Here is a 23319-nt window from a genome sequence, read left to right as displayed (position 1 = left end):
AGTAGAATAAACCTGACACAACTTTCCTATGTTTACATGTGAATACATGACCAGTGTAACTCCATATTATATACAAATATAAAAATGTGAAGTTATAATCTATGAATGTAAATATTCAAATACAATCTACTGTCATATACATCTAATAAGAACTATAAGAAACAACATACTACAGGGACATAGCCACATCAATATTTATCGCAACACAATTCACAATAGCTAGACTGTGGAACTAACCTAGATTCCCTTCAATGGATGAATGGATAAAAACATGTGGCATATATACTCAATGGAATATAACTTAGCACTAAAAATAATAAGATCATGGCATTTGCAGGGAAATGAATGGCATTAGAGCAGATTATGCTAAGTGAAGTTAGCCAATCCCCAGAAAAACAAATGCTGAATATCTTCTCTGATATAAGGGGGGTGACTCAAAATGGAGAAGAGAGGAAGAGCATGGGAAGAAGATTATTTCTACACAGGGAAGAGGGGTGGGAGGGAAAAGGAGGAAGAAAGGGAATTGCATGGATGGTGGAAGGAGACCTTCATTGTTATACAAAATACATGTATGAAGCTGTGAGAAAAAAAATAATAGTGTTACCTTAGATTAGGTAGAGAGAAATGATGGGAAGGGAGAGGAAGGCTGGGGAGATAGGAAGGATAGTAGAATGAAACGGACATTATTATTACCATGTGTATATATGTGAATGCATGACCAATGTGATTCTGCAAACTGTATACTCAGAAAAATGAGATATTGTATCCCATGTGATTCAAATGTCTGATATGTCAAGGTCATTGTACTGTCATGTGTAACTAATTAAAACAAATTTAAAAATCACGTAAAAATAAAATAGAGGCTTGCCTAAAGTTAAAAAAAATAAATAAAATTACTATTTTTTTACATTTGTAAATTACTAAAATAATATATTGGTAGTTTTCTAGGACTTTGGACGTGTAGGGATTAGAAAACTGACATCTAAGAGGTGCCAGGTTTCTTTTCAAGAACATGAAAATATTCTAAAATTGACTGTGTAAATGGTTACAGAACTCTGTTAATGTACTAAGAGACACTGAATTTTACATGTTATATGGGTGAATTTGGTGTCAGGTGCATTACATATATCATAAAAATGCCTTTTAAGAGATGTACTGAAAAAAACTTAGCTAACATTTTTCATTGTCTAGTTTGGATATCAGTCCAGACATAATACAAATATTTATATGCTTCATAATGTATCTAAAATAAAAGAAAAAAAAATAAAGAAATAGACTAAGTTTTTCAATAATTAGTCTAAAACCTAAAACATATCTGTATTTTGAGAAAAGCATAAAAAGATTTGTACACATTTTTAAAGTCAATTTAGTAATTACTTGCAGATTTTGAATAGATGCACAAAAATGAAGTAAAAATAACAAATTTTCCTGAAACATTCTATTAAATAGTACCTCTAATTTAGTTTTCCTTGTTGTACCATGGAAGGAGAGACAGCATGAAAAGCTGCTGGGTTATAGAAAAAAGTCTCAGCTTTCCTTAGACTAGATAGTTTAATGAAAGATGCTGATTTTGAAAGAGAAAGAAAAATTCTAAAAGAAAATTTTAAGTGTAAGAAATAAGTGCAGTGTAAAGATCCCCAAATATAATAAGATCAATTATAATGAAAATATAAAGAAAGCTGTTCATTGAAATTAGTATCCCAGAATAACTTTTATTACTTAAGCAGGTGTTGATTTACAGATGACTTGTTCAATTTTCTACATACTTGACTTGTCATTTGTCTTAGTTTCTTCATTAAATCCTGTCTTTATATTTTAAATTTATGTGAAAATGTGCTAAATCTTCTAGAGAAGACTCTGATACACGTTGTAGTTTCAGGGTACCAGCTGGCTGTTTTTCAAGATGTCTCGCAACTACCTGATATTTCTGTTAATGATTTTGTTACTCAGCTCACTTTAAAAATTTATTATTATTATTATTATTATTATTATTATTATTATTATTATTACTATTGTTATTATTATTATTATTATTATATAATGATGTTTACTCTGAAAAAAATATCACTACATACAACAGTAAGCTTCGGTTTATTTCTGAATTCCCTTAAGAAAATAGAAGATTGTGTACTCCTGTTTAGTCACTATCACGTTCGTTACACAACAGGGTGAGCCCTGTATCTCTACATACTGCTCTTGATAAGTTGCAATGTTTAACACACTACTGAAATCTCAATCAAAAATGGTTACACAGGTCTCATTGGTAGTGTTGAATTCTACAAAGGTTATTATCCCTCTCTTATTAGAGACTCAAGTTAATACTCCACATCCTCACATCTTTAAAGGTTTGCTAAAATAATTCCAATATACTTTCACAAAGAATAAAGGAGATGCTAGATAACCTGGTCTCCACCTCACTACCTGTCCACATCTCCTAGATTTCTCACTGGTCTTCACACCACTCCTGCTTTACATAAACCCTGCCACCCTCATTAGTCTGGAAATGGGGGTTCAGTGCCAAATTAATGAATTTTAGATGGCTACAATTATCTTTGTACTGAAACTCACTATATAATAGGAATTAGGCCATGAAATGAAGAAAACTATTAGCAAGTTATCATGAATATATGCATCAAATTACAGATGAAATCAACTGTGGTTTTGCTGCAATTCACCACATTAGTCCCAATTTATGATGATGACAAATAGATGCTTTTAAAGAGGTGGACAAGACATGAATGAAAACAAAAAAATATCAGGACAGTTATTTTCAGATTTATGTTAAACTTAAATGACTAAAAATAAATTTACCAACTAGAAATATACAAAAATATACTGAAGAAAGTCTATTACAAAATACAGCATCTACATTTCAGTTCAACTGTAAAATCTGGAATGAACTGTAAAAGTAACTAATTTATTTGAAACTAGGTATGTGCATTTCCATTATGTGTTTCATTGTGATCATCAAGTATAGCAACAAGAAGACATTAAAATTGTTATTCAGTAATGGGATGTAGCTCATTGGTAGAACATGTGTTTAGCATGTGCAAACTTTGGGTTGAATTAATAGCACCCAAATTAGATATTGTTTCAGCATTATTGAGACCATATTACTAATGTCAGCATATAAACCTACAAAAAAATCTTAACTCAACCTCTTAAATCTTTATAAGAAACAATTTCTTAAATTGAAGGGTCTGTCAGGACCAAGTTTTAAAAATTTCCTCCTTTTTAAATATTAAAATTCATTTTAACTAAGTCTTTTGTGTTTAGTTGACACATGAGTACCTATAGTTATTTTAAAATATGTACACAGTGTGTAATAATCAGAGCAGGGAAATTGGAATACTCAGCACTTCAAACACAGATTGGTTGTGATGCAAATGAGGTCTAAGTTATTTTTGCTGGACAACAGGTTGTAGTTCTGTGTTGATACAGAAACACATTCATAATATCTACATTTTTATATTCATCAAGATTCAACATTTAGCCATAAGCAGATATCACTTTGAGTATTCCTTTGAAGACTCTTTATAAAGATATCTTGCTTGATACTTACTTCCTCTGCTTTCTCCTTTCCATATTGATCCAGTTGTTCTTTTAAATGATTAGTTTCATTGATTAATTCCAAATATTTGTTTTCCAGCATGAGACGATATCTGTCATTCCGAGCTTGAAGTTTTTTATAACATCATAAAATTGGGATTGGACATTAATAATTCCATCTATTTTATTTTCACCTTTGATCTGATAGTCATGCAATTGGTCTTTACACAATGTAGTTTCTCTTTGTAGTTTAGATACCTTCTCTTTAGAAGCTTCCTGCTTTCTGAGGTGTTCATTCCTTTTTCTTTCTTCATTTTGATACCTGTGTTCCATCTCCTTCAGTTGGCACTGTCTTTGTTTTAGGTGTCTGTTTATTTGATCTGTAGCCAAAGTCATTACTCTTGTCTGATGCAGCTCGTTTTCTAGGTCACTTGTTTTTACTTCAGACTTTGGAACCTGTTGGGAAGGAATCTCACTACTACCGTTTAGGTTAGATACATTAATATTCTTTTTTTCCTGTGAACTAAAGTCTTTATCTCTGCCTCTCTGGAAAGCAAGTTCTAGATTTCTTTTTGGTGTTGGACTTTCACCATGATGGGGTGGAGCAGGACCAGATCTGGCAGGGTGAGATTTGACATCTGTTTTTGGTCTTTCTGTGCTTTGTGTTTCACTCTCAGGTGTGAAATTTTGCAATGTACTCTCAACTTTCCAAATACCCAACTGTTCATTGTCCTGAAATATTTCCATAAGTGTTTCCTCATTCAATTTTTGTGTCCATGGAAGGATGGTATTCTTTTCTCTTAAAATTTCAGTATTCTCAAAGCACTTCTTTTCCTGGTTCTGATATTTTACTGTGTCCATTCCCAGTCTCTTCATAGAGACCTCATCCTTCTTCTTGTGATATTTATGCAATAGCTTGTTCTCTGTCCCATCACTAGGAGAAACCTAAATAAAACCAAGAATACATTTAGCTAGCACTCAATAAAATGATGTTTCATAATTTTCACTGAAATTAAAGAAAAACCTGTATATTTATATGGTGAAAGGGTTTCAATAAATAGATACCCACAGAAGAAAAATTAGATGTAAACTTCTGAGCTTATAAAAATATAAATTCCCAAGAGTTCAAAAGTTAATTCAAGAAGGTGGATCTATGAGAGTAAAAGAAAATTACAACTTAAAGAATGTAATAACTGCCAGGTTCAGGGGCTCCTGCTTGTAATACAGTGTCTCAGGATGCTGAGGCAGGAGGATCACAGGTTCAAAGCCAGTCTTCAGCAATTCAGTGAGACCCTGACTCATTCATAAATAAATAAATAAATAAATAAATAAATAAATAAATGGCTGGGATGCATCTCAGTGGTTGAGCACCCTGGTTCAATTCCTGGTTATAAAAAAAGAAAAAAATTAAAGATTGAAAAAATCTGCATTGTACCAGAATGAAAGAATAGATTAAGTGATTAGTTAGTTTGCCAATGTAAAAAAAAATAACTTTGCAGAAGAGAAGCGACAGAGAAAACCCCACACATATAGTTATCTAATACTAGACAAACACACTATAAAACATGCATTGGGGAAAGGATATGATCCTCAACCAATTTTGCTGGGAAAACTGAAAACCCATATGTCGTAGGATAAATTTAACCCCTATTTCTCAAAAACAAAGTGGATCAAGGACCTAGATAATAGATAAAAGACCCTAGACCTATTACAAGACGAGACAGGCCCAGCGCTCCATCTTGTCAGTGTAGGAACTGAATTACTCAAAAAGACACTTAAAGCACAAGAAGTAAAATAAAGAATCAATAAATGGGGTGGTATCTTTACAGCAAAGGAAACCATCAAGGATGTGAGTAGACAGCATATAGAATGGGAGAAAATCTTTGTCACTGATATGTCAAATAGAGCATTAATCTCCAGAATATATAAACAACTCAAAAAATAACTCACAAACAAAAAATAACCCAATCAATAAATGAAAAAAAAACTGAGCAAGCACTTCAAAGAAAAATATGTACAAACAGTTAACAAGTATATGAAAAAAATGTTCAACATCTTTAGCAATTAGAAAAATGAAAATTAAAACTACACTGAGATATAAAGAATGCACGTAACAATAAATGTTGGTGAGAATGTGGGGAAAAGATTCACTCATACATTGCACCAAGCAATTTTTCAGGAAAGCTGTATATAGATTTCTCACAAAACATGGAATGGAATGACCATTTGACCCAGTTATTCTGCTCCTCAGTGTATACTCCAATAATAACATAGTGACACAGCCACATAAATATTTATAGCAGCTCTTCACAAAAGTTAAGCTGTGGAACCAACCTAGGTGCCTTTCAACACATGGAAGGATAAAGACAATGTGTCATATATACACAATGGATTCAGCCATGAAGAATGAAATTATGGCATTTGCTGGCAAATGAATGGAACTGGACACTGTCATGCCAAGTGAAATAATCCAGTCCTCCAAATCCAAAGTCTGAATATTCTCCTTAACATGTAGTTGCTAACACACATAAGGGTGGAGGATAAAAGAATAGAAGTTTGTTGGTTAGACAAAAATGAATAAAGGGCTGAGAGGGGAGGGGAATATAGTAGAATGAATCTGACATTACATTCCTATGTTTACATATGAATACATGACCAGAAAAACTCTACATAGAAGAAGTTGTATGCTATGAATGTGTAATACACCAAAAGAACTCTATTGTAATGTTTACCTAAAAACAATAAATAAAAATTAGAATTCACTATTTCTCTGTTGATCCACTTTTAGGATCGTATGATCTACCCTTTAAACAGTTAAAAATTCCAAATATTTTATTATGTACCTATCTGTTGGGATGGCTTCAGTGGCAAATAAAAGAACACTTAACTTTAAGAAGAATAAGTTTGCAATCTGACACCTCATGTATTCAACCAGACCATAGTAAGAGCCTTAGCTCTACATCTACTGAGACATACAAAAGTTCTCCAAGGTCTTTTCCTAAAAATATTCCTAGCATATTATGTTTTCTAACATTTTGTAGCTGGGAATGAGAATTGCATCTATTGATAAATTATAAATGTAGGAACAGCATTAAACACATGATCTATATCAATGAACAATGTATCAAAATTCTGAAAAAGAGCACAAGGCTAAAAACATAGGCAAATTGCATGATTTTTCTCCAAGTCTTTTGCCTCTGCTTCTAGTGCTCATCCACAAAGCCAGTTACTTCTGTCCTATGAATGGATAAACACCAAAGAAGGCCTGTGTTTCAAAATACAAATGACAAATAAGGCAAAATGTGTAAGACTCTACTCAGAAAATCCTGAGATTTCTACTCAGTAGCATTTGTTTCATCTCAGTGAAGATTGAAACATGAGTCAATATAAAATAAAGGAAATAAACAGATCTTATGTATTAGGAACAAATACTTACCAGTAATTTATTTCTAAGAATATATTATGGTATGCCATTTTTTCCAAAGGTGTTTTGTACTGAAGTAGGAGATTACTTGAAGCAAAGTGTTTGTTTCTCTTCTCAAGAGTGAGAAAATGATTTACAAAACCAGAGTATTTGCTGGCCCCACTTTTCCTCCTTACTTAACAGTGGGAGTAGTAATGCACATTAATACAACAAGAGAGTAAAGTCACTTCCCCAAACTAGAAGATCTACTATTAGAAGCAAGGGTTTTGAGATCATAGAAAAATCATCTATTCCTCTGGAAAATATTAAAAGTCTTTTCTCTTTATAAGGCTACTCTGAAAGTCATCATGGGACTGCTGCAGAGAAATACAGTTGAATTAAGAACATTACTTAATTCAATGGGACAAAATTGCACCCCTCACTTCCAAAATATGTAAATTATGGTTATAAATATATGGATTTAAAACCCTCTATACTTTCCCATGATTAATAGATTTACTGTTTAACTATGTCACACACACACACACACACACACACACACACACACACACGCACTCATTTGAAAACAGAAGAAAATAATTCAGGAAACATTTCCTTTCTGCACATGTCTATCTCTTTTTGTTTGCAAAGATGTGTTACTGAAATTTCATATTGTAAATTCTGGCATTATGTTCTCATGGAAATTGTCTGTAGGTTTCATTTTGTTCTGCTAAAATCTACAAATTTATTTCAGCAAGGTTTTGGCTGTATATCAGCAGGTGACAGAAGTCTAAAAGCATAATTTAAGAGTGGGACCTTCAAGATTAAAAAATAATTCCAAAAGGTAGATTTATTCTTTATGAGTAAATGTCTTACACTTCACTTGCACAAATGACAGATAAATTTGGGTGAGTGAAAACATTTCTTGGGGTGGGGATGTGGCTCATGTGGTAGCGCGCTTGCCTGGCATGCGTGCGGCCCGGGTTCGATCCTCAGCATCACATACAAAGATGTTGTGTCCACCGAAAACTAAAAAATAAATATTAAAATTCTCTCTCCCTCTATCTTTAAAAAAAATTAAAAAATTAAAAAAAATTTCTTAAATGCACACAGAAATATAATTGTGAAACACTTTTTAAAAAATGATTTAAATAGGTGCATAGATATTTAGTTTGTATTTTAACATAAAACACATAAATTTGTATTTATGTCAGTGATTAAACTAAACTTCTTCATTCAGAAAACAAATGCTGAACAACTAACAGTTGCTAAATTTTGCTGTAACTAGTTTTGTCATAAATATCATCATTTAATTTTAGAGTCAGATAACATTGTGGGTTTTTTTTCTGGTTTGTCAGATCTTTTATTTAAAATTTTTTATTGCCAAATAATGAACATTGTGTTTTAAATCAAAATAATAATTCACACCCCACATACCCATGCTTTGGGAAACAGCAGACTGCATATAAATGGAGGTCCTATAAGTCTGTGTTTCATGGCATTGTGGGAGATGTCTGAAGTGTGTGGAAGTACACACACATGATGACTGCATGTTGGTGAAATTGCCAAACAGCACATTCCTCAGACCACATTGCCATCATTAAGTGAAACATGGCCACATACAATAAGTTAAAGGGATTTTATAAATAATTCAAATGAAATACAGTAAAAATTTGAAACTTTACTGAACGTTCATTTACCTGATTAAAATGATTTCTTGCAGTCTCCAATTCTGTATCTATTGTACAAACAGAGATTTCAGCTTGCTTTCTCACTTGATCCTCTTTGTTAAATTCTGCTTCTTTTTCTTTTAATGGGTTCTTATTTTTTTTTTCATGTAACATATCATCATTTTTTCTCTTCACCTCATCTTCTTTTAAGGTATATCTGAAGTTAATATGGATGCCTTTTAATTGATTTTTGCCAAAAACCAAAAATGTCTTTTTATGTTGTGGCTCTTTGTATGCTGATTTAGTATCTTAATAAAAATTCTATGTTCTCTGAAGCTTTTCTAGTTTAACATTTTAAATTTCTCCTTTAATCTTGTGTAAAACATATATAATTGAAAGTCAATAATAAAAGATTGTTTTGTCATTTGATAAGTTTCTGTTACTAGCAAATCTTTTAGATACCACAGAAAAGGAATTTAGAAATGATTTGGTAAATTGACAAGTTTAAGGTAATTTTTTTTGCACAATCATAGGTCCTCCCCAGTTAAAAAGATAATTTCATATCAAATAAGTTTTAAAGACATTGTTTATATACAAACTTATGAATTCAGTAGTAATATAATTTATCTTCATAAAATATGTCAGGTATACCTATAATTGGCTTACAGTGTAACAGCATATTCAGACATTCTTATTTCAATATGTGTCTTTTGGGGCTGGGGCTGTAGCACAGTGGTAGAGTGTTTTCCAAGCATGGGTAAGGTGCTGGGTTTGATCCTTAGCACCACATATAAATAAAATAAAGATATAAAAATATGTATCTTTTGTGTTACTATAACCGTGAACTGGGATAAATAATCTAATACCTGTTATTATACTTTTTATGTTTCTTTTATGGTAACACTCTCAACTTACTTTTTGATCATTATGTATTTTACAAAAAACTCAAAATCCATTTTTGAACAAGATGGGACCTAATATTTAATCCAATAATGAAGAGTAATGTTCTACAACAGATGAATGCATACAAAAATGTGTGTGTGTGTGTGTGTGTGTGTGTGTGTGTGTGTGTGTACACACAATGGAATATAAGACATAACAAAAATAAATTTATGTCAACATATAGTCTACTGTCATGTATACCTAAAAAACATAAAAAGTATATGTCCTTTCAATATAGAAATATGAACAAATTTATGAATGAGAATGAATTTGAATAAAAAAATAATCTGTTTTCATTTCATTTTTTAATGAATGTTAATGTTAGAAGTGTAGCCGAGTGTCTAGCTCAGCACTAGCACATCACACTAGTAACACAAAACCTTGAGTTTGATCCCCAAAATCAGCCTAAAAACTATAAATGTATAATAACATGTTTCAGGGCAGTGAAAAATGCCTCACTTGTGGAATACAAACTTTCTTGAGAGAAATTTAAAAATCCTGTAATCTTTTTAAAGTTTCCCAACTTTAACCAAATAACTCTATATTGAATTTTTTTTTTCAAAAGTAAAGAGAAATATAGAAAGTTATTATTTTTTCTTTTCTTCTCATCCCCAACTTTGGTACCAGGGATTGAACAAACAGAAGCTAAATCCCTTAGCTACATCTCAAGGTCTTTTTCATTTTTTTTTTTTTTTTTTTTTGGAGACAAGGTCTCATTAATTTGCTTAGGACATTGCTGCTAGGTTGATGAGGATTATTTTGAAATTTTGATCCTCCTATCTTTGTCTCCCAAGCTGCTGGAATTATAGGCACATGCCATGGTATCTGAGTAGGAAATGATTTTTCTATAAATGATATTTCTTGAAATATTAATTGTAATAAAAAGTTAAAAATATAAACAAATAACAATCCCAAATTATGCTTGTTAAATAAATAGATTACTAGCAGATGGGGTTCCATAGAGCCATTAAAATTGTGATGGGGAAAAATATGAACTTAGTTTTTAGAAGTAATCACATTTAATAATATGCTATCATATTTGTAAGAATTTTATAATTTATTCACGTTTTCTCCTTTGCAAAGTGCTAACAGATGAGGCAGTTGTTAAAAAAATTTTGTCCTTCTTATTTTACTGGATTAAAGGAAAAGATTCCACTCCTTCTTTCTATCTAGGATATAATACCTCAAATTGTGGAGCTGTTGTTTCAATTCTATATTTTCTTGCTTAAACTCTGATACCCTCTTTTTTAGCTCATGAATCTCATTTTCCAGTTGTGCATTTTTTTAACATGTAGTGAACACTGTGTGCAGTGACTTTTTTTGCTTTTTATTATTCTTTGAAGTGATAGAACTGCTTTCTGGGTTTTTGACAGGCTAACAGAATCTGTCAGAAAAAAGAAGATAGAAATAAAATATGTGACTAATTTAAATATACGAATGCTGTATATTTCACATGCATTATTCATACACTAAAGCAATGAGTGCATAAAACATATGACACAATATGCTGAACTCTGAAGATATAGCAGATGAGATTAGATCCCTATTTTCTTTAGCTTAAAGTCTAATTGAGAAGACAGACACACAAAAAAGATGATTATAATTTTAGACAGATGATATTAGAAAAGAGGTTTGTGATCTAATACATAAATCTGATCTATAGAAAAGATTCCCTGAGGAAAATGAAAATACACTGATAAATGAACAGAAAGCAGGTAGAATGTGAAGAACATTATTCTTTCCAACATAAAAATTCAAGTTTTCCAACTCCCCTGTGGTCTATACTTGTCTTGTACAGAAACTAAGAGGGACACTCACACTATAACCTGCTTCTGGACTTTGGTCTTGAGAGAGACAACTCTTTATCTTTCTTGCTTTTTCTTTATTCCCTGTTTACTAGGTTCATTTCTCCCAGTATTAGAATATATCAGCACTCATGTTATAAATCAATATTCTATCCAAAGAACTGTTTAGAATATGTTGTTCTTACCATGGACATGTCCATCTTCTTTCTCTTTTGCTTTATGATGTTTCTCTCCAGATGAGTGAGAAACACACATCTGTGGATGATCCTCAGAAAATACCTGCAAAATAAAGGACCCCAATGAGCTGCATGAAGACTTCACTATCACTCTTTTAGACATCACCCAAATTTTGGTCTTGAAAGCAGCTAACTAACATGTAGATAACTACAGACTGAGCAGTCATACTTTCCATAGGGTGTTTTAGCATTGGGCTCCAGATGAAGCTGAACACTTATCTTCCAATGGCTCCTGATTTGGTAAAATCAGGGTGGATGTCATAGAAAAGGCATTCCTTGACAACATGCTAACAAAGGTGTATACACCCCAAAGGACGGGAGGAATGATATTCATTGTAACTCATCCGACTTTGCATTCACCATCAAATGTGAGAAGGCTTTCAAGTCTTATTTTAATGAATTTTGAGGAGTATGTTTCATATTAAATAGGATTACACTTTTTAAACAATGAACTAACAAAGTTTTTGTTTGAAAATATGAGACTTAGTTGTTCAGTTGGGGATTTGACACTGAGATATGGCCCCTGCCCAGGATACATCCCAAAGGGAAAGCTGTAAACCCAAGGACCTACATAAGCCAGCCAAATAAAATAAATCTAGATGTGTGCTAAATCTCACACCAGGAATGTTGGAAATGTGAGAAAAAAGATGAGACAGCATCTCTAAATTCCATCATTCCCCCATTAATGCACACAAATACATTTCTTTAATATACTAAGACATTTTGATAAAATTATTCAACATATTGACTGAATTTTCTGCAAGGATGAGAAACAAAATGAAAAGGTCACCACAGGGAAAAAAAATTAATACATATAAAAAGACAGAAATTGGGTCAACATACCTTATACACAACCAGAGATATAAAAAATTGTGCTATATATGTGTAATAAGAATTATAATGCATTCTGCTGTCATTTACTTTAAAAAAATCAATTAAAAATAAACAAAAAAAAAACAAATAAACATTAACCAGGATGTAAAGTTTATATATATATATATATATATATATATATATATAAACTTGTAGCAAATAACTACTGATTTTCACTAGAATTTTGAGCCTTTGACAACATCACCCTTTCACATGAACGCAGTCAGTGACCATTACCATTCATAACCCAGGTGGTTATTCGTCAGTCTCAATTTTAGTCTCAACTTTTTATTTTTCAAAATGTTTATGCAATTGGAAGCACAAGCAACATTTAGAATTGTTTTGCCTCCATTACATAGTAAATTTAGCTATAAGTTGGCAGGACTACTAATGCTATTTTCAGATTCTAACCAGTTCAGAGTGGTTTTAGATGTAATTAGTAATATATAATACCTGAATTCCAAAAAACTATTTAAAAGGTATTTTCATTTGGCCTCCTTTACTTTCCTCAAAAAATAAAAACAAGAGGAAACAGGAAGAAATGCTTTATATGTTGGCATACCTGAGACTGGGTACATTGAGCATCATCAAAACTTTTGTGCTCCTCCTCTGAAGTCATGTCAATATGAGTCTCTGCTGATAAATGAATACATTTACTCACATTCCTTAGAACTTCATTAGAAAGAGTGAACATCAATCCAAATAGAAAAGGGTAATTGTAACACCAAAACAACTTAATATTCCCAAATATGATTTCCAATTAAGTTTAATATTTGGTGAATAATTACTGGTTTCAACTTTCCACAGTTTTTCTTTTTTCTTTTTCTTTGTTTGTGTATACACCTTGGGAGTGGATCCACAAACTTATGCATTCTTGTCAAATACTCTACCACTTAGTTCTATCCCATGGCCACTTTAATTGTCAACAGGAGTCCTCTGAGTGGACTGAATACAGCCATCCTTCAAGGCTTGGACTTCCAAGTAGTTGTGAATAAAGATGTACCCATTTGCACCCAACAAACATTGAGTTCTCAGGGAGTATTTTTTCTTGATCCAAATCCTCAACACACATCTTATAGAGACATGACAGGATACAAGGTTCAGTGCAAACAATATTGCCAAGATTTGTCTACTCAAGATCAATGAAATTTGCTCAGAAACAAGCTTGAAAATACACATGGAAAGAAGGGCTGATTCTGGGAAAATGATACTATAGAGTAAGCTGCATTCTAAGCTGCACTATTGCATGGAGACCAAAGAGTTGGTGAAGAGCTTCTCAGCAAAGTGAGTGAAAGAGGGATTTTATTCAAATCCCTAAAATTTCTGAACACTGAAAAGGTCCAGAGATTCAGTAATCTGTGGACCATAAACAAAAAAAGCCTACAACCTGCATGCAAATATCAGTGCATATCTGCCTCAGACAAAGGGGGAGAGAAGAGGAAGTTGCATTCTAAGTTGTACCATGATGTGGCCTGCTAAGGAGAAACCTGAGATCAAAAATATTGCTTAAACTGATCTGACCAAAGGTGCACTATGCACTGGTGCTTAAAAAGCATGCTCTTCTCTCAATGGGTGATGGGAGTGCTGAAGCCATAGCCATCCTCAGAAAGAGTGCAACAGTGGTTTCTTTGATTCAGTTCTTCTAAACAACACACACACACACACACACACACACACACACACACACACATGAGGATCCTGGAAGTGCCTATGAAGGGACCTACACTGTGCCTGATGGAAGGTAGAAAAAACTGGTGCAGGTTAGACTATACCCGTGTGACTCCGGTAAGAAGGGCAAAGGGGAACCTATGTGTCTGGAAGATAATGTGACCAGCTGAAGTGTCAGAGAAAATGACCTAAGAAGGCAGAGAAAATGTGCCCCCAGGGATGGTGTTTTTTTCTGGCTACTCACCCCTCAAAAAGACAGGTGAGAGGTGAGTAGTCAGAGAGCAGGAGATGGTGAGAGCATGAAATGCTGTAGGCCCACACAGAGAAAAGTATGAAATAGGTCAGGATTTTTCTCAGAATAAAGGGATAGGTGAGGCCTAATGCCAGAGGACAGTTGAGGCAGAGGAAAGGTATAAAGATACAGCATGAGGCTTGGCTCATGTCAGGAAATATTTCTAAGAAATTTCAGAAGGTTGACCTTTCACATTCTAAAGAGATGCTTGGTAGCTAGTTCACTCCAAAGGCTGGAAATAGGGAGAATGTAATAGTATGATATGTAGGGGAAACAATTCAGAATTGAGGGGATATTCCCAGAAACACAGAGGAGAGATAATTTTCTGTGACTAATGATGACATTGTGAGGAAAATCCTCCCACCTCTTTGGGAAAACCACCTTGCATGTGAGAAAAACTGGTAGCATTTCAAGTGTTTTAACATTGTGTTCCCTGAAGTGTTGTAATGTAAAACTTACCCAATTTGACTGTCTTTTCTTTCAACTTGCCTAATCCTTTCCATGATGAATCATTAGAGGCTGAAAAACAAAAGGGGTATATAATCAAGCAAAGTTGAAGAGGACAAAACAACTCATACATTACAGATGCCTCCACATACATCTGAGGTCTATGGTTCAGATGTGCTAAAAATTATGCTATCTCCTGGGTTTCTGTGCTGGCTGGTTTGGCTGAGAACAATCATGTGACTAAAATCTGCCAAAAGAATTTTGTGAATAGGTTTTGTGAAACATGCTGTTCATTTCACAAACCTGAGATTATTTGTCCAATGACCATAAATAAAACAGACAAGGAAACATATACCAATACAAAGATACAGACTGATGGAGAATCCAACAATCCTTTAGTGGAGAAGCAAAGAAGGTCCCTAAGAGATTCAATGGCAAAGGTGAAGTCAAAACAAAAACAAGCCATAGAACCTATCTTACTGAAATACTATTGAAAAGATTTAATCTTTATAATTTTAAATATGTATATATTTACTGAATTTGTCCTTTCATTTTTGTTTAGTAAGGCCAAAGCTTTGTTCAGATCCCAGGGAAATGTTAGGTTCATTTCTCAACAAAGATATCTGAAGGAGTCAGTTGAAATACATATTTTGACACTGAAAGCTATGACACCTATTGTTGGTTTCTTATATTCAGGTGGGATGCTGGTTCCTCTTGTGCATCCTCTATTCCTGTATTCTCTGGTTTAAACACATTAGATTTTCATGATCCCCTTGTGTGAGAACAGATAGTTTCCACATCTAAGAAATAAGGTTTGATTGGTTTAAATTTTTGAGACATAAAAATTTAAAAGGAAAGTTGAAATGGAAGAGCACAGCTTTATCTGATAACAGTAATACATTATTACACACAAATCACACGCATATATGACAAAGATTTTGGATATTCAAAGAGTAAACTGTATAAAGAGTTCTGTTTACAAATGAGTTTGGTTTGCTGTGACTTGCCAGTGTTTTAAGTGTATTCATAAAAGGCCAGGCCTATCAAAAAATTATAATTAGCTTTTGAAGGATGAGGATGTAGCTCAGTAATGAAGTGAATTTCTAGAATGCCCATGATCAAAATTTTATTTTCAGGCAAATAGGAAAGAAATTCAGAAAGTAATTATGTAAGGAAAAAAGACAGGGAGGGAGGAAAGGGAGAAGGAAGGAAGGAAGGAAGGAAGGAAAGAAGGAAGGAAGGGAGGGAGGGAGGGAGGGAGGGATGAAAGAAGAGAAAGAGCAGAGCTGTCATTAAAAACCACGAATGATTCTGAAATGCAATTTTGCTCCTCAGAATGACTCAATTTAATCCACAGCAAGCAATATGTCTGATAGGTATGGAGAAAATATGGTCATGGCTGGAATCTTTCCTCAACTTACAAGCCCCTCATGATTCAAATGATGGACAAGTTACAATCTCTCACATATTGTGAAAGATAGATACACTGATAGCCCCTGAATTGCATGCTCTCAGTTTCCCCATCATTCCCTCCAAGATTAACCAGCTAACTTATTTTGTTTCTTCCACATTTCACCTTCCCAGGAACTTTTCAAAAGCAACATCTTGATCTCTGGTCTTGATTCTTTATATTTTCCATTTTGTCTATGAATTATCCCCACTCTTTATTTTTCTTTTCTTTTCTTTTTTTAGTTGTAGATGGACACAATGTCTTCATTTTATTTATTTATTTATTTATTTATTTATTTATATGTGTTGCTGAGGATAGAACCCAGTGCCTCATGCATGCAAGGCAAGCACTCTACCACTGAGCTACAACCCCAGTCCACCACTCTTTCTTAATTCCCAATTTAAGGATTAGATCTAAGAAATATAAATTCTATACTTTTAGTTCTTATCACTTGCCAAGAGACAAGATCAGAATAAAAACTAGATGTATGCAATAACTTTATTACATTTGATGTTCCAGGGGCTCTGCATTTAGTTTTGCTAAAAGGAAATCCTTTCCTGACCTCTTTACATGGTGGCTGACAGATAGTGATCATTGGAATCACCTTACATGGAAGAAAACATAGATGTGCAGGCCAGGTAAGTCGGAGTATGCATTTTGAATAGGGATCCCCACAGATGATCTATTAGAGTCTGAGAGAGTCTGAGTCTGCACTTAGTCTGCTTCTCATTTCCCTGCCTTCAAATGCCTTACAATAATAGAGCCAGTTTTCCACCCAATAATGTTCCCAAACCTGAATGATGAGAAGAAGCCCTTTCTCCTTCATTTACTCACTGTATTCTCTCTGCTTTTCTCAGTGTCTATTCTCCCTTCTCCTTTCCAAATTGTCCAAAGAATATTTTAAAAACCTATGAATTTAGTTATCAGTCCATAAAAATTTGCACATTTTTCCACTTCCCATACTTCTGTGTCTGCCATCTGTGCTTCATCCCAGGTAGTGGCAAGAATGTCTGATATAGGTATTTTTATTTTTTCTTTGTTTTAATTACAATATTGTTTTATATAAATTTATGACCAGACACATGGGTTTATGAACATTTCACTTAAACCCAAATAATATTCAGAAAAAATTCTGCCCGAATCACAAGGATAATATTTATCTACATGTTATCCTGAATTTTAATGCTATTTTCAGATTTATAACCAGTTAAATTCTATTAGGTTTCAATATTAAATTATCATCTTTAGATTTCAAACCACTGTTATGAAAGGTAATCAAATTTGCCCATATTGACTTTCTTAAAACAAGGAATACAGTAAGAAATCAGAAGTTTTAAAAATATATATCTGAGTGAACACACCTGTGGCTGCTTATTTTTGGTGTCATCAAGACCTTCCTCCTCTTCTTCAGATGATGAGAACCAAAGTGGTTCAGCTGAAAAATGTATGTAGATTTACGTAAACAACTTAGAACATTTAGAGAGAATGATAGTCTGCCAAAAATAAAAAGTAATAATAAGCTTGAATTTTAGGTGCTATTACCTCTTTAACTGTTTATTGGTGGGGTATACTTGTGTGTACTCAGTGATTTAACCCTAGAACATTGCAACATTGACAAGAGCTTTGCCAGAGTTGTATATTTGTTTATTTTTGGAAACTGGGTCTCTCTAAAGTGTTTGTTTTGGCCTGAGACTTGCCATGCTCTTGTCTCAATCTCCCAATAGCTGTGTTTAGAGGTGATCCACTGTACCCAGTAGAGAATTTTTTTCAGGTAATGTTTTTAGTGGTATAAAACTTCAACAGTCTACCTGAGGAGACACTATATATCATCAGGTTTAAGAAACAAGAATATCTCAAAGGTATATCCACTCAAGATGAATTAAAATTTGCCAGAATTAAATTTTAAAAACACTATAGAAATGTGGGGATACACACAATTTGGTATTATCTTCCCCATAACAGTAACTTTTTAAAACAACTATTCATCAGTAGTCATTTCCACAGTGACTTAGACTCTCTCTACTGTTATCAATGAACATCTTGCATATGCAAAGTTTTTCTACATTACTCTAAAAAATGTGTTCTTCTGTAAGACTTAGTCTGTTCAGTCCTGCATGATTATCAATCTCCTTGTCATAAACTGCTTTTTACCCCTTGATGTATCTCAGCATTTCAGCCACTGTTCAACTGAATATCTACCAGTTGACTTGTAAATTACTCCTTCCCCTGTATAGCCCTTTGGCTCCTGAACTTAAGACATCATTTATATCACCTTAACATCAACAGTATATTTGAACCGAGAATTATTATATTCCCTATGAGAATAGAGTAAAAATGTGCCAGGAATAATGGCTTTCCTAGAGCTAGGATTCAGCAGAGACTAAAGGAATGAGGTTACCAGTAAGAGGCAGAAAATGGGGAAAGCTTAAAAGGCTGTAGCTAGACACAGAGTGAAGCATTAAATGGGTCAGTATTTGTCTGAAAATATAGGGATTGGTGAGGAGCCATCAAGATGACAGTAAAATTAAGGGAAAGGATAAAGTGTTAGGCTGAACTCATGAAAGATTTCTGGGTAATTTTAAAAGCTGACCTTTTATCTTCTAGAGAGGTTTATAATCACATTTGCATTGTAGCTAGATGGCTCCAAATGCTGAAGATAGGATGAGTGTGGAGAGCATATGCATGAGCAGAAATGAATAAGAAGGTGGCAGGTGTGCCAAATAGAGGGAAGCAGGCCAGAATGGAAAAAAAAAATGTTCCATGAAAAATAGAGGATATATCATTTTCTGGGACCAGTGTAGAATGAAGTTCCATTAAGTAATAAAGGACAAAGCTGGGTCTCTGGAATAAGAGGCTCTGTACTGTTACACAAGTTTTCAAATGACATGTAGAATAAAACACACCAACTGTTTAAGTTCTTTGGATTTACCATGTAATATTTGAATTTCTCATTTTTGTATGTTAAGGGACTCATTTTAGTGCTTGGGGGTCAGTTTCCTGAATTTTGGATTTACCCAAACTTCCAATTAATAAGAGAAAAAGCTTTGTGGCAGAGCCACTGCTTAGCATGCCAAAGTATCTGTGTTCAGTCCCCACCATTGAAAAGTAAACTAAAAACAAAAGCAAACAAAAAAAGAAAGAAAAGCATGAAGAGGGAATATATAAAGTGGTTTGTGTAAGTATTTTTGAATTTACAACTCTGGATCAATAAAAATCATAAAAGAGTAATTTCCTAAAAATACTCTATTAGTTTTATAGAAAATGAATAATATAAAGAATACACAATAATACTTTGTATGGTTTAATACAGAGATAATCAAAACTGATGAAGGACATAGAATCCACAGCTGCATAAAGTACAACACGGGTTCAATGTAATTATTCAATAAAGTGGGTATTATATTAGAATTGAAATTAAATTTTAATTGGGTCTTATTTCACACACTATGCTTAATCTCTGGGTTCAGACACATATTTTTATTTTAATCTCCCAAGATTTGGAAATTATTGGCAGCTATGCAATAAGTTTTTATAAAATTTTGGAGGAAAATAGGGCCTCATAATTCACCTAACAGGTATAAAAATTCTGGGAAATTTAATTTTAAAAATGTCTGAGATAAAGATTTTTTTAGAAATCATTTTTTTGTGACTTTAAAGATGTAATTTTAAACTTGTATGCCAATATAGACACTGGAATGTGTATGTATGTGTGTATGTATGTATGTGTATATATATTACCTGATTTGCATATCCTTTCTTCTGTTGTCCCCACTGTATTCTTTTGAAGAAAACACCTCCTGTCTAAGATAGGCTGTATGGGTTTGGAAAGTAGATATTAAATACATGTTGTACATTTTATACTATACACAGTTAATAATTCAAGATAATATAGAAGTTTATAATTACCTTCACAACAGGATGTGTGAAATTCTGAAATACTGAAAAGCAAAAGGGATACACAATCCACAAAACATGAATATGACAAAATCACCCACACCTTCCTGCTGAATTGACATGGAGTCAAGTTCCATGGGTTAGCTTTGATAAATAATATTTTAGCATTTGGACTTCTGTGTTTGCTGTTTTTTGTTGAGTACAGCAGCATGATTCAAATATATTGAAGAAGAACATCCAATATTAGTTTAATTAAGCATAGAGTTAGGTTTTCAAAAGTGAGATTACAGTTCCAATTACCACAAATATAATAGGGAATGCACACATACCAAGTAAAGGTGCGGATTGATTGAGGGAATGGGGATATCTAATCAGAGGAGCAAAGGAGAAACTTTGGGGCATAAATATATAAAATAAAGAAAATAATTTAACAGCAGGTATGTTTAATGTAGCCTATCACAATCATTTAATTAACTTTATTACAGGTATGTATCCTGTTCCTCCATTTGTCCTACAATATAGTAAGTCCAAAGTTGTGATAACTTTCAAGTGGAAAGTATAATTCATTTGCATTGAGGAAAGTTCTGAGAAATGATCAGCTTTGGTATACACTTATTAAAATAATCATTTTTCCATACCCATGGAGGACAGTGGTGTATCTTCTTTTAATATATCCTCTGGTCTGAGCCACTCTAAGTTTCTTGATTCATTCATTTGAGAAGACATAGGAACTGTATCTAATAAATAATTTTTAATAAGCATAAAATATTAATATATGGTAATCCAAAGGGGAAAAGTGAACTGAAATGTAAAAGAATTATCAGACATGAATAACCTTTTATATTTCAAATTCATTAGCATATATACAAAAAATAACAGCTTTGGTATTCAACAAATTAACCTAAAGAGTCTGCTGTTTACAAAATGAGCCTTGTTTGATATAACTTCTTAGACTTTCAAAGATTTTCATAAAATATCTGTCATATCAGAATACTAGCTATTTAGAGAAAAGGACTTGGCAGAGTAATTGAGTGCATTCCTAGCATGCCCAAAGCCATGGTTTCATTAAAGAAAAAAACTAATTGTCTTTAAAAATGCCCCATGTTTATTAAATGCTATGTTTCTGATCTCAAATACTGATATCCATTCTTCCCTATACTTGGTAGTTATGCAGCAAAGGAATTAAAGTGGCTGGTTGCCCCAGTTCTAACAGTTTCCCCTGCTTAAAACCATCTCTGGACCAGTAATTCTCACTTTTGTTTGAAGGCAAATATAGTGAAACCAGCTGAAATGCATTACCTCAGTCTCCTTATTATTACCTTCAAAATTACCTAGCTAATTTTACTCCCTCCTCACTACCCCCTCCCTTTGATTTTTAAAAGCTATCTCTAGATCTGTAGTCTTGATTCTTTTTGTTGTTGTTGTTGTTATTTAGATTATTCCCACTACTTTTTTCTTCCCAATGCAGTAACTGTATCTTAAAAATACAATTTTTTAGGAGCTGGGTTTTGGCTCAGTCTTAGGGCGCTTGTCTAACACATGTGAAGTACTGGGTTTAATCCTCGCACTATATAAAATAAATAATATAAAGGTATTGTGTCAATTTACAACTTAAAAAATCTTTAAAAAATACAATTTGGGGGCTTGGGTTATGGCTCAGCTGTAGAGTGCTTGCCTTGCATGTGCAAGGCTCTGGGTTCGATCCTCAGCACCACATAAAAATAAATAAATAAATAAATAGATAGATAGAAAGATAAATAAATAAATAAATAAAGTTATTGTGTACAACTACAAAAATATTTTAAAAAATACGATTTCTGTTTCATCCATTTGTTTTTCCCCTTTGCCAACAGACATAATGAAAAACAAAGCAAGATTTATGCTGTAATTTAATATAGTTATGCCATGAACTAAGACACAATGGCTCTTAATTTAGATTTTCTAAAGGGCAATTCATTCAACTGCTCTTGCAAATTAGAATGTAGTCTGTGGATCAAGGAGCATTGGAAGCATCTTTGAATGTATTCAGGATGTAGAACCAAAGACCTGCTGAGTCAAAACATACATTTTGTACATGGTCCCCAACATATGATTGAATAAAATTTGAGAGTTCTTATGCATGCTTAATCTTCTACCAATTCCTCTAACTTAACATGCCTATTTGTTGTTTCTTTTTGCTTTGTTATTTTGTTATTGGTACTGGGGATTGAGCCCATGGGTGTCTAACTACTGAGCAACATCCACATCACTTTTTATATTTTATTTAGAGAAAGGGTTTTGCTGAATATCTGAGGGCCTTATTCAGTTACTGAGCTGGCTTTAAAATAAAAATTATTTCTCCGTCTTCAGCCTCCAGAGCCACTGGGAATATAGGCATGCAACATGTGCCTGGCCATTTATTTCACCTATTTAAAATTCTCCCTATTTTGTACTCTAATTTGTAGATGTATTAGAAGTCATAATCTTTCCAAGGAATGTTTTATCAGGCCATCATCAATGTGCATCTGCTTATTTTTTTCTTTTTCTTTCTTACTTTTTTTGGTTGTTTTTGTCTATAGTCTTTTCTCATTCTTCATTTCCGAATAATTCTCTCCCCTTTCTTATGTCCCAACTTTCCTCCAATTTCAGCAGGTCTGGACCTAATAACTGAGCTCCTCTAGGACCACTCCAAATTGCCCTGTGGTTGTAACTTCATAAGATACACTATTTCAACTCCCATACTATTTATTATTTTCATTTCTTCCACTATTAAATCATACTAGTGCTCATGTTTTAAACATGCATTATATCCAATGATATTATAATGAGTGGTTCTTACCTTCTGTATGTCCATTTATACCATCTTTTTCTCTTTGATGTGCATCACCAAATGAATGACCAACACTATTCTGAGGAAGAATCTGAGAGATAGTCGTCTGGTAAAATTAAACAACTAATGAATTATATGAAGATTGCCTAATCAGTATTCTAAGGAGACCCTAATTTTCCAGATTTGAAATGAATTAGATTTAAAAACTAGAGAAGTGCACATTAAAAATTGAAATATTTTATATCACAGTGTTATATATACTCTGCAAATCAGCCAAATAT

At 33.2% G+C, this 23319-nt stretch overlaps 1 protein-coding gene across 1 annotated transcript in view; it reads right to left on the bottom strand.

Moving 5' to 3' along the window:
* Positions 1-3475: 3475 nt before the first annotated feature.
* The window catches only part of LOC139701582 (ankyrin repeat domain-containing protein 26-like), a 60231-nt gene continuing 40387 nt past the window's right edge, over positions 3476-23319 (bottom strand). The window contains exons 6-9 of the mRNA XM_071600681.1: positions 23048-23144; positions 17697-17770; positions 3744-4494; positions 3476-3675 (exon numbers count right to left, since the gene is read on the bottom strand). Of these exons, the coding sequence (XP_071456782.1) occupies positions 3476-3675; positions 3744-4494; positions 17697-17770; positions 23048-23144 (1122 nt within the window). The remainder of the gene's footprint in view (positions 3676-3743; positions 4495-17696; positions 17771-23047; positions 23145-23319) is intronic.

Source organism: Marmota flaviventris, chromosome 13 (assembly GCF_047511675.1).
Source record: "Marmota flaviventris isolate mMarFla1 chromosome 13, mMarFla1.hap1, whole genome shotgun sequence".
Taxonomy (NCBI): domain Eukaryota; kingdom Metazoa; phylum Chordata; class Mammalia; order Rodentia; family Sciuridae; genus Marmota; species Marmota flaviventris.
The sequence above is the reverse complement of the archived record's forward strand: the minus strand, read 5'-3'. Positions and strand labels throughout refer to the sequence as shown.